Raw genomic sequence first — 12935 nt, 5'->3', positions numbered from 1 at the left:
TGATACTGGAGCAAGCAACCACATGACAAGCTGTGTGGAGAAGTACGTCAAGCTGGACCGAAAGATTAAAAGTTCAGTTTGATTCGAGATGGATTAGTTGTGGGCATCGAGGGATGTGGTCCAGCTCTCTTTCTTGCACACAATGGTGAACACCAACTGTTAACTGAACTTTAGCTGAAAAGCAATATAAACAGTCTCGGGCAGTTGGATGAGTTTGGTTGCGAGTACGCTGTTTGATCAAGGGCTGATGATTATGTTGGGTAAGGAGTGCAAGGTCCTTGCAGAAGTCAGGAGATCACCCAAGAGGCTCTATATTCTGAATATTGAGCAATCTGACCCAGTATGTTTGCTGTCGGAAACTTCAGAGGTTAGCGGATACATGGACAAACCTGCAACAGATCACTCGGCGGCCGTGAAGCATATCCTGCGTTGATGCGGCATACCCTAGCGCAAACATGCATAGTACACAGGTCATGATGAATACACCAATCATTGACAAGGGGTTGCAGGCATCTGCGGCAGTCGTTAACAAAGGGGTGCAAACAGAGGATATATTTTATGAATAAAGACAATGTGTTTTTAGGGTAAAATACCCGTATCGAGTTTTGAGGGGAAGCTGTCTAAAAATCTCATCAACTGGTATCAGAATACTGGGTTTATTACGGTGCAAATTTCCCCAATAATTTGTTGGTACAGATTCTAAAATTGCAATGAGAACGGAGTATTACTTTGAAGGTGAGATGTCACGAAGTGAGAAGGATCCGGCAACTGCACTTTCTTGGTTTCAGATCTACACAAGGGTGCAAGTGGGAAGAATTACTTGTGCTACAATGATGGATCGTTCTTCAAAAATAAATTTGGCGAGTCAAACCATGGTGGATGCGTTGAAGTTATCAGTGATAGAACATCCTGACCCATATAAGCTCTCTTTTTGTTTTTGGGGGTCCATATAAGCTCTCGTGGCAGGGCCAATTCCTAACTATCAAATATCAAGTGGAGGTGCGCTTCAAATTATGTGGATTTACCGACTTGGTTGTTCGTGATGTGTTTCCTCACCAATATGTACGTATGTTCTATGATTTTGGGTCAACCATGGACAAAAAAGAGGGAGCTACGCAGCGACAAATCTTGCAGTTTTTCTTGGAGGAAAATTCAGTTTCTTCATAAGGGGCAGTGGGTTTCTTTTGAATCCTACACTTCCGAAAAATATTTGGTAGATCGCAAGAGGCGAGACCATGCACACGCTACAATTGATGCAAAGAAAAACAAAGCTGAGATATTACCAGAAAAGAAAGGGGCTGAGAGTGATCTTGTTGTAGTTAAAAATATTTCTTCACATGAGGAGCTCAACAAGTCAGGGGCAATGGTGATTAATAGAGATGAGAATAGCAAAAATAGTACATGCTATGGGCAAGGTTCAGGAAGCACATGCGGCCATTAAAATAAAGGAGGGAGAGGCAATACGACTCACTGAGCTGAACATACAAATCAAGAGGGTACAGTATGGTAATAATAAGGTGGACAAAGGACAGCGAGTTTGTTTCAGACTCGGTGCGATATCAAGGGAATTTCCTGCAAATTGATTATCGATGGAGGTAGCTGCACAAATGGCATTAGCAGGGCGTTGGTTGCAAAGCTTGGTTTGTCCACGTGGCGATACGACGAACCACATCATTTGGAGCGGTTGAACAGTTGTGGACAGCTCAAAATTACACATAAGGTGCGTGTGTCATTTTCAGTTGGACCATATATTGATGAGGTGGAGTGCGACGTTTTGCCACTGGAAGTTTGTGATTTATTGCTTGGACAACCATGGCAGTACGACCGCAATGCAACACATGCCAGAAGGATGAATACATATACTTTTGTCCACGATGGGAAGCAAAGGACACAAAGCCAATCGAAGAGAAATTGATTTGCTCAGATATGGTGCTGACAGTATGCAAGGAAAAAGCTTTGAAGGACAACTTGAAAACACGGACGTTTTCTTTTCAAGAAAGGGAGGATGATGCGGCAATACCCTAGCGCAAACATTCATAGTACACAGGTCATGATGAATACACCGGTCATTGACAAGGGGTTGTAGGCATCTGCGGCAGTCGTTGACAAAGGGGTGCAAACGGAGGATATATTTTATGAATAAACACGATGTGTTTTTAGGGTAAATACCCGTATCGAGTTTTGGGGGAAGCTGTCTAAAATCCCTAAGTTTTGGAGGAAGCTTTAGAAAACCTCCGTGTTGCGATTTCTCTGCGAGGAAATTGTTTTGCGTGTGAGTTCCTTCGTCGAGATTGGTTCTCTCGTGCTGGATCGCAAGCTTCAAACCCTCTACTCGTGTACATCGTGTGCGCAGGCGAGAGGTTGCTGCTACTGAAGGTGGTGTGTCGTTAAAGGTCAGGCCGCAACAGATCAGATCTTGCCACAAGGTTCGGTCCTCATCATGCGTGAAGGGAACACTAAAGCTGGGCTGTTTCTATGGGAGAAGTGAAGAAACTGCTCGGTTGTAGTGACAGCAGCTTGGGGGTGACGTAGATGACAGGAAGAGTACAAATGGAGTCATCCTCTACCTTGGTACAAGTCCGGTAAGCTGGTTATCTCCGAACAAAGGGAAAACAGAAAAGACGCAGAGATTGCGCGTTGCAAAACTCTCCTCTCTGTGACTGTTTGTCCTATCTGTCTTCGTCATGCCATACAAAGTAAGATTCGATAAGTAATTCATCTCAATTAAAAATTCACACTGACAGCATCACAACTGCTATATTCGGTATCCAGTATTGTTATCACTTGCATTGCAATTAATACCATCATACTAAATTTGCAGAAGCTGGTCACTAGATAGTCTTCTAAGCATAACAGAGCATATCTAGCATTTGCTTATAAGCTATAATATTTAATAAATAAGTATATGTCTAGCAAAGTACTGAGAGAAAAGTGTACCTTTGCCATCACGATTACGATGACAGCTACCATAAGAATCAATTTTTACATCTAAGCTTTCAAGCATCTCAAGGGCTTGCAAACGAAAGTTGCGTGCACCGCAGTTGGAAATAAAGGCTGCAGCTAGGGCTTCTTCAGTCTTTGGAGGCACAGGTGCCATGATATCATATTCAGCCCATGAAAAGTAGCCAACCGGCACATCTGAGGAAAGGCTGGTTGTCATCACAATTTGGTACCCTCTTCTGTGATAGAAAGGATTAGAATCACCCAATATATTAGAATAATAATTATCAGAACGAACAAAGCCTACAAGGACCACAGACAATGGATGGTTCAACAGCTGGACATACATGAAAATAATATGGTAATGAGTGAGTATAATATAAGACAAAAGCAGTGTTCATTTTTAGATTGAGAAAAATTCACTCTATGTCCTATAACTTGCGCCGGCGGTCACTTTAGTCCCTGTGGTTCAAAATACCCGAAATACTATCCCTAAACTTGCTCTAGGGGTTCACATACGATCCATTATACGATTTCATCTACGTACATGCTGATCTGGCCCCAGTCATCCCGTGCCACGTGTGCGCTGACTGCCATGTCCTCTTGTCCGCCTGAATACGAAGGATAGCAAGGGTTTTTTTGCAAAAACGCAGTGATTAAAAGAACCTCCCACGACCCCGCTCCCCCGGTGCGCATCTGGTCGGAACAAAGTAGAGTAGGGCGTCATCGGCGATCGAACAGCCGCACCGACGTGCCGCCACTACCCCGGTGGGCGGCGGTCTCGCCGGAGGCCAGACGGTCGAGCCCCAGGTCGCCCACCAGCGGCTCCATGTCGGCGCCGAGCCACCGCACGCCCACGGGCCCGACATGCGCGCGTGGCTGCGCTATCCCCTATAGCGGCGCGGGGAGCGACATTGGCGAGGGTCTGGGTCAGGCTCGGCAGCGGCACAGCGTCCTTGCCCCTGCCTGCGGCCACGAGCAGGAAAGTGGAGTTGGGGCTGCCGCTGCTGAAGAGGAGGCACCAGAAGCCACCGCGCTGGTCCAAGAAGGCATTGGACGACGCGTTGCCGTGGCCGGGAAGCGTGGCGCCATCCTGGCACCGCAGGAGGCTCAGGTCGCTCTGGCGCGACGGCAGGTCGAGGCCGCCGTGGTAGGCATTCAAGCTCACGGTCAGCGCCGGCGGTGCCAGAGTGGAGCTCCTTGAAGCTGCTCGCGCCCAAGAAGGTGGCGAGGAGTGCGTCGTCGCTCTGGCAGCTCGGCACGGTCACAGGAGGCTGCGTGCTCTAGCCGAAGGCGTCCATATGTACTATGTGTGCCGCCACTGCCTCCGGCTGGCAAGCAAGACCCGATCCCAACTTGCTAGTTCTGCTGCGAATGTGCCCTTGCTGCTAGTTACTACCAAGCTAGTGGTAGATGCTGCTAGTGCACCACTACAAGCAAATAGTTAATTGAAGTGAGCTTGATTGCTTGATTGCACAAATAGAAATACATCCAATTAATCGATGAGAAAAAAATTAAACTGGTATGCATATTAGGGTTGAATTCCAACCAGCACGGCTAGATTACTGGGGACTTGACCACGGACACGGCCGGAGGTGTTCTTGGCGAGGATTGACGCCAGGCGTCCTTGCCCCTGCTAGTGCAGCACTTGCTAGTTCAATTGAAGTTGACGACCGCGGCGACAGCCAGCACGGTGCAGGTGTCGGCGTGTATGCTGAAGGGCGCGAGCTGATGAAGATTGAAGGCCCTGGCCATGATCACGAGTAGGAGAGCTTGTGCTGGCGTTCTTGGTGCCGCCGCAGACGGACCTGCTGCTCTTCGGGTTCTAACGCCTTCGACGGCGATGGCCACATCGAGCTGGTCTGCTCGCCCAACAACCCGACGATGCCATCCGCGAGGCCTTCCTGAGCTCCGAGTCCGGCAAGGCGATCCCCGACCTTGTGTACTACTGACCTCAGTACACGCCCATCACCGGCACTGCCGCCCACGATATCATGCTCTTCACCATGTCCAAGATCATCGGCCACGCCGGCGCCAGGCTCGAGTGGGCACTGGTCAAGGACCGCGACATGGCTAAGAAGATGGTGTACTTGGACCGGAGCGCTGGTGGGCCCTGCGCGCCGTCGTGGCCGCCACCGTCTATTGCAGCTTCACCAAGCAAACCGTGGCAGCTTCCCCGGTACGGTAAATCGATGCCAGATGCCCAACGCCCCAACCCAAGCACACAAATTCCGCCATTACTGCAACTTGCTTTGAATTCTCACTGGACTTGCAATCGGAAGCAGCGTTCGCGTGGCTGCGCTGCGAGTTCAAATTCCTCGTTATCTAAGAGAATGCTCATGGACCTGACGCTTGACGAGACGGCGGCGCCGCGCCCATGCCGCGGGCGCCGATCTCGCAGAGCCTGTCGACGGCAGCGAGGTGCTCCAGGCCGACGACCCCTCCTTGAACTGCTCAGCGCAGCGCCGCTGCAGCTGGTCAACGTACAAACCGCAGGTGTCGAAGTGACCGTGCATGGCGGAGGCTATGAGGTTGCGGTAGTCGTTGCGGCAGTTGTCGGTGAGCTCGTCGAGCAGAGCAAGTAGGCGGTGGCTGGGAAGATGGAGCAAGGAGGGTGCGGTGTGGTGTTTGTTTAATTTGTGGGCATTTTGCAAAAAAGACCTTGGTTCCCAGCATATTTCGGCGGGTAAGACGATGTGGCAGTCAACACACGCGTGGCTAGAGTTGACTGGGACCAGATCAGCGCATACATAGAGAAAATCGTATAATGGACCGTATGTGAACCCCTAGAGCAAGTTTAGGGATGGTATTTCGGGTATTTTGAACCACAGAGACTAAAGTGACCACCGACGCAAGTTATAGGACCTACAATGAATTTTTCTCAAGTGACCACCGACACAAGTTATAGGACCTACAATGAATTTTTCTCTTTTAGATTTCCTTTGAAGTGATAACTGATCCAATAGCCAAATAGTTACCACCATACTTTCTTATGCTATTTTGAAAGTTTAAACAACGATGGAACCTACAAACAAATTAGCGCAGTAAATAATGCACTTAATATGTATATCATAAGGAGCTAGGAGCCAGGGAAGGAGTGACGGATTATGTTGTATATGGAAGCATATGACAATCATGAGTTTCTGGTTCATCAACACTATTATTTACTCTGAGCAGAGCACAGTACATAATTTTTGACATGTCATTTCCAGCAGGCAAACAAAATAACTGGAAACATCTTACCCACCCTCGAGCCGCATTAATATTGTTCTCGGAATAATATTGAGACGATTCCATTGATCTGAGGATACTCTCTACGGAAGGATCTGGAGCGATTCCGAAAGTAGCATCAGGTGTCTTACTAGCTGGAAACCCGAATTCACATCCTACAGAACATCTATTCCAATCCTGAGAGGGGGGAAATGCATGAGCATATAGGTGGAAACAGCAAATAAAGCAAAAGAAAGAAGGGAGAGGAACATTAATGCCATAGATATGATGCATCAAATATGGTCATGTGGACAATGGTACAAACAATAAAACGCCCAAAGCATTGTAATGAACAAAGTACGCCCAAAGCATTCTAAAGGGGAACATTTAATATACTAGCACTTTGTACTAAGAAAGTGTTCCTTGATTAACACACTAGTGCACTACCCCCGCTTGTTTATATGATTGCATCAGCATGGCACCATGTGCGTTCGAATCTATTAGCAACATGTAAACAATCCTGATTCCCAGGAGCTTCTTCAATACTATGATAAATGATGCCAATGACAATTACCAAGTCGTGTTACACAATTTCCAAATTTTGCAGTACAACTACAAATTAGGCATGCAAGTGAACTGGGTCAGGCTAATTAATGGGACTACCAGAGTATTAGTTGCTTCATAACAAATCAAGAACCATGTGCATAAAGTGAACGACCAGTTAAGTGAGATGGATCGGAGGTCAGCAAAATCGCATCCCTAAATATTACGTGCATGTAGCGAACTAGTGATACGGACATGACATGACCCACTCAGAATTCCGCAAGCTGCATTTTTCCCCATTATCCTGTATGTTAGCAACCAAACTACTAATTCACTTGATTGACATGAATTTGGTTCCAACTCTGGAATTACAGAGGAGGATTTGAGAGGAAGGTGGAGATCAGAGAAAGAAGATGAGCAGTGCCTATCCTAAGCCAACGCCATGCCTCGGCCGAAGCCGCCCAATCCGTCCAAGCCAGGTTGTGTGTAGCTGCATCCCAATATTTGTAAACGTTGTCCTTCCTTCGTGGCTTTGGGCTGGGCCGGGTAATTGTTCAAAGCCGGCAAGACCCAGGTGGCTCACAATTACCCCTCCATAAAATTCGGCTTGCCTTCAAGCAAAAATCTCATGGTATTTGTAATTCCTTGTACGAGGTCAATTTAGTCGTCGTGGTCGACGGGGACTAGGTCGAAAAATGCATTGAGGTAGCAGTCATGGTTGGCACGGACTTGGTCGAAGGAGAGCGCGTGGTCAAACCGTCGAAGGAGTGGTCACAGCAGAACGTCAGCGCCACAAACATCTGCCCTCCTCGCACCCACCGAGCAAATTCCATGAATTTTGGCTTGATCCCAAACCGATGTCGAGTAAGACCACCAGGGTTCGAGGGCAAGTGCAGCACATAGATAGAACGAACATCCGAGCATTTGATCCCAATCACCAAGTAGCAGGTCACAGTGAAGCACTCCAAGGTAAGGTGCGGGTGCATACCCCGTAAGAAATAAAGTATTGCCAATGTTGCAGTTTACCATGCAATCTCCCACGGACGATCTGAATAATCGTACCCATGGAAGGAAGTTTTTCCAGCAGGACAAAACTGAGACCAACCCTCCAGTAGTGGATGTAACTATGGAATCCTCCATTGCATTAATTCAGGATCCCATCGATTATGATCACTGGTGAGGCAGTAACTCTGGGGTATCGCATAATTCCACGGGATCATTCCTTCGGAACAGAATTCCATAATCTGAAGCATATAACTTTCCTGCCCATCATCAGGTCCTGAAGGAAAATTTACCATCATTCCAGACCGTGGGGAAGGTAGATTTGGACATACAATTGGACCACAAACCGCCCAATATTTGAGGCCCACGCAATTAGCCGCGCTGGTGACTTGAGGTCCCTTACAGTGCAGATACTGTACCAACACAGAGTTTGCTACAGCATTGAGTGACATAGAAGACCATGTGAACTGAGCAGACCATGATTTGAATGCTATGGCTCTTATTCAGCTGCTTGGAGGTTCTGGTGCTTTCTTGTGACTAAAGGTGCGGGTAGCAGGCCTTATCTCCATTATTTGTGAGCTATCAGAATCTGACTCTGTGCATAGCTAGCTATTTGACAGTTCAGCAGATCAGGTGTCTTAACATTATCAGAAAAAGGTGACATGTAAACTTTTTTGTTCCCTAAAGATGGTCCATTGGTGGTTCGAGCTTTAAGTTGGTCAAGCAGGCTGTCTTGTTCTAAAGGAAGATGTTCCGGTTTTTCTCACAAGCAGGTCATCTGGTTGTGATGGAGAAATCATAACAGGGGTGACTTCAGGTCCCTCTGTAGCAGATCCACCATGGTTTGCAGCTGCTTGTGAGACCCGGAGTGAGGCAATATAACCATTCGAGGGTCTAGATCTTCCATCAGTTTCTTGAGACAAGTTCCTCTCATTTGTGGAGGCAGTAGTAGTATCTCTGCTTTTTGCTACAGAACATGCCCTTGGACTTGGTGTGCCAATTGAGACATTAGGAAGTAAACAGAATTCCAAGAATAGCAGATGCCAAACCACCAGAATTCCATGTCATATGCAAGCAACCCTTCGCAGTAATTTCCTGCCCGAGAATGCATAACAAGAGTTCAAGTTGGAAAGTGCCCATCCTGAAAAACCAAGCAATCTCCCACTGGAGCAGCCCACGGTCATATAGCAAAGTACAGTTGTCTGTTACCACCATTCCGAAGCTTGAATAGGCACTACATTTGTTGCAATAGCCATGAAAAACAGTCGGTTGCAGGATTGTTGAAGAATGGAAGTCCCACGGCTCCAAACACTCTAACTGCATTACCCAGGCAATTGCCAGTTGGAATTGTTCAGAAACAATTATGAGAACACCTTCAGATGAACCAGAGCAGAATAGAAAGATTGTATGGAAAGTTGCAGCCCATAGCAGTATGGTCACTGAGCTTCCTATCCAATGGAGCGGCAATAGGCAAACTCTGCTCGCAGAATTGCAATTTCAGTGACGACACATTCAGAGAAAAATGGGTTCGCCACACAGGTTTGTCATCCCATTGCAGTAAAGGGCGGATCAATGAATGCAGCAGTAGTTTAGGGCAATTCACAGGGAAAAAACTGGCGAGTATGAAATGGAAGGAACTCACGAACTGTGATGGCATGCTGCACTGAGGAGATGTCCATCTTCTGAACAGATTTACCCTTCTCCTCAGAGTTGTCCTGTTGCTCGGTCATGGCCATATCAATGATATCCAGTGCAGGAGAGAATGTGAGCACCAATGAGAGAGTGACGAGGTTTTGACCCATCGTCGAAGACATACGCTGCAAGGTTGAGGTCATCTATTTCCACCACAGTGGCACATGCGCCTGTGTTGCAAGGATGCTCCAAAGTGGACACGAGCTCGAGCAAGGCCGGCGAGTCCGTATCCATCATGGCTGCCAACAAATCAGTGGAACTCCTATTGACCTCGACATTGAACCGGGCGATCCACGCATCCCGCTGCAACAGATGATCTAGCCTGATATAGACTTGGGCAAAGCCTTGCTGATGTCATGGCCAGGGGCGAGGAATGACCGGTTCACGAGAGACGACGATTCCACACGCACCAGATCGTTCGAGGCACGATCGCCACGAGCAGAGGCGGCTCGGCGACTTGGATGGCGATGTTGATGGAGATCAAACCCGAGGTCGAACAACGGACAATCTAGCCTGATATAGACTTGGGCAAAGCCTTGCCGATGTCATGGCCAAGGGCGAGGAATGACCGGTTCACGGGATGCGACGATTCCACACACACCAGATCGTTCGAGGCACGATCACCACGAGCAGAGGCGGATCGGCGATGCAGCTCGGCGACTTGGATGGCGATGTTGATGGGGATCAAACCCAAGGTTGAACAAGTGGTGTGCGCTATGGTGCAGAACCCACTAGTTGCAGGGACAAGATCCACGAGAGCCTCCTCGACATCGCTCCTTGCAGGTGTAGCCGCAGTCGAGTTCGATGTTGACGAAGCCGACGCGAAGGAAGCGAGCAAGACGTCCAAAGCAAAGGTATGGGTTGGGTTGGTGATGAAGATGTTGTGTCAAACACTCACTGTGAGAGCGTCGTTGATGAGACCGACGACACCTTTGCTGAGTCCCGCTTGGGGTCGAGGAAGCCGGCGAGGGCAGGGGCAAGGGCGACATACTCATCTCACTTCTGGTCGGAATCACACGGGTTTGCCACGAGGAAGGCATGTAGCGCCTTCATCCTCGGGCACTCTTCAATCATGGCTCGCATCAAAGTCATAGTGGTGGTGGAAGAAGAAATTTGGTGGGGATTTTGTGGAAAATTGGGAGGAAGGGGGGTCGAACAGCTCTGATGGCAAATGTTAGCAACCAACTACTAATTCAACAGTGCCTATCCTAAGCCAGCGCCATGCCTTGGCCAAAGTCGCCCGATCCATCCAAGCCGAGTTGTGTGTAGCTGCCTCCCAATATTTGTAGGCCTTGTCGTTCCGCTGTGGCTTCGGACTAGTCCGAGAGAGAAAGGTGGGCCACATAGTAATAACACAATATACAAGTATGACTAACTCGTGCAGGACGGACTTTTGTTTTTCTCTTGCTGTGCTTGCCTGCACTCGTGCAGGACGGCTGTTACAAAACCTTTCTTCCATCCTTAATGAAATGACGCGCAATTCTCTTGCACGTTCTGTAAAAAAAAGTATGACTAACTACTATATGAGTGGGCTATTAGGTTGACTCTAGGTGACGTGGCAACTTCAAATAGCCGGTTATTGACTATACTATTAACCATGCTCCAAAGAGCTTCTTCTGATAGTTTTCGAAGTTCCAACTATTACAAGACACTGCATTAAATTCACAATTACGAACTTACAGTTCAAATAGCAAGTCCAAACTGGCATTGTGTTTCACCAAGTATGGCACTAGGTCTATGTTCCACCCTCAGGAGCTCTACAAGCTTCTGTCAAAATATCTAGTCCCTCCCTTCTGGTTATTAGGATCCACACATATTTCTAGATCAGCAATTTGACCAATGGAATACAAGTTATATCTCATAAAAAATATACCATAAGAAACTAGTACTTGCGAATAATAATTCAATTGCAATACTTTGTTGTCGCATATGACTCCTATTTGGTTGGTTAAAATGCCGATCTAGGAACTCTAACCTCCCAAAAGTTCATATGACGATTGTCTAGCAAGATTATCTAGATTTTTTTCGGGAGAGATTACTGGAACTTATACACCTGCTAATGTTACCCCCAATGAAGCGTTGAACGAAATAAGCAGCAGATCCGGCAAGTCCGTCAACGTCGATACCAAATTGCAAGGAAGGAACATGCCTTAGCAGCACCGCCGACAAGTACGGGATCCCTTTCAAAATCGCGGTCGTAGGGCACGGCGTCCTCCCTCTCGAGCCGCTCCTCGCACTCGTCGTCGTCGTCCCCGCTACCCGGAGGTGCGTCCGCGCCCCAGGTCGAAGAGAGGCGGTAGAAGGAGGTGGTCCAGCTCTCGACCGCCGCAGCGTTCTTCGACATGTCGAGGCGACCGAGGAACGCGATCTCGCCGACAAAAGCAACACCAACGAGAAGCGGGAGCAGCCACCCACAGCGCCGCCGACGGCTTGCCGCCTGGGACTGCGAGTGGGAGCCCTTCATGGGCGTTAGGGAGCCTCACGGCTCTTTCCGTTGGCTGGCGGCGGCTAGGGTGGACAGGTCAGGAGGAGCAAGAGAGGTATAGAGGCGCGGGGATGAGCCGAAGGCGTAGTCGACGTTATAGCACCTGCAACCCCACTGCGCAAATATGATCCAGCATTTTTTTAAAAAAATTACGAATCAACACGTGGTTGGATGGTTAGAGAAAATGTGGTATTCTCAGCCCACAAGAGTTCAAATCCTGGTGCTCGCATTTATTTCTGGATTTATTTCAGAATTTCCGGCGATGCGCATTTAGTGGGAGGAAACGTTCCCGTCGACGACGAGGTGACCACGGTGACTTTGTAAATTTCAAGATGATATGCCGACACAGCCTTTCAGAGGTGCTCATAGGGGTGGGGTGGGCGTGTGTGCGTTCATTGGGTTAAGTGTATACGCGTGTATATGAGCGCTTGCGTTTGTACTGTGTTCAAAAGAAAAAATAGCATTTTTTTTATATACATCTTCTTTATTCAAGCAAGTTCAACGAAATCGTTACAATGTCATGTGATTGAAGTAGCCACACATAACTTCCAACATCTACAGACAAAGCAAATTTAGCTAAGCTATCAGCCTCAAAGTTTTGAGACCTTGATTTGCTAGCACAAATCTCCTGGATAATAGTTGCATGTCTTCCACCCTATTTTGCCTGGATATCTTTTATTAATGTAGCACAGTCCAAAGAAATCAAGATCCAGGAGATGTCTAGATCCTTGGCCAAAGTCAAAGCTTCACGGCAAGCAAGGACTTCCAACGTTGGCAAGTTGGTAATACCCATAAAAGTGACCCCCCCCCCCCCCCGATAAACCAATATGTCACCACCGCAAGGATTATAAATGTAGATGACGCGCTTGGAAGACATGGGGTGAGAGGTGTTGCGGTTGCAATTTCTTCGGACGTGCCGACTCCCGTGTTGAAGGCTTCGCCCCAGATCATATCATCGAATTTGGCAGTTTGGAATACACTGCCGACTCCCGTGGCGATCTCGCCCTCTCTGTATGGACGCCAGATCGGTTGGAGAACCCTGCGGGCACCGTGGTCTTAACCT

The 12935-nt window shown here is 48.0% G+C and overlaps 1 protein-coding gene across 1 annotated transcript in view; it reads right to left on the bottom strand.

Moving 5' to 3' along the window:
- The window catches only part of LOC543033 (putative fucosyltransferase-like protein), a 30365-nt gene extending 18405 nt beyond the window's left edge, over window positions 1-11960 (bottom strand). Inside the window, exons 1-3 of the mRNA XM_044582146.1 lie at window positions 11537-11960; window positions 6188-6348; window positions 2938-3179 (exon numbers count right to left, since the gene is read on the bottom strand). Coding sequence (XP_044438081.1) covers window positions 2938-3179; window positions 6188-6348; window positions 11537-11851 — 718 coding nt within the window. The 5' untranslated portion in view covers window positions 11852-11960. The remainder of the gene's footprint in view (window positions 1-2937; window positions 3180-6187; window positions 6349-11536) is intronic.
- Window positions 11961-12935: the final 975 nt, after the last annotated feature.

This window comes from Triticum aestivum, chromosome 7D (assembly GCF_018294505.1).
Source record: "Triticum aestivum cultivar Chinese Spring chromosome 7D, IWGSC CS RefSeq v2.1, whole genome shotgun sequence".
NCBI lineage: Eukaryota > Viridiplantae > Streptophyta > Magnoliopsida > Poales > Poaceae > Triticum > Triticum aestivum.
The sequence above is the reverse complement of the archived record's forward strand: the minus strand, read 5'-3'. Positions and strand labels throughout refer to the sequence as shown.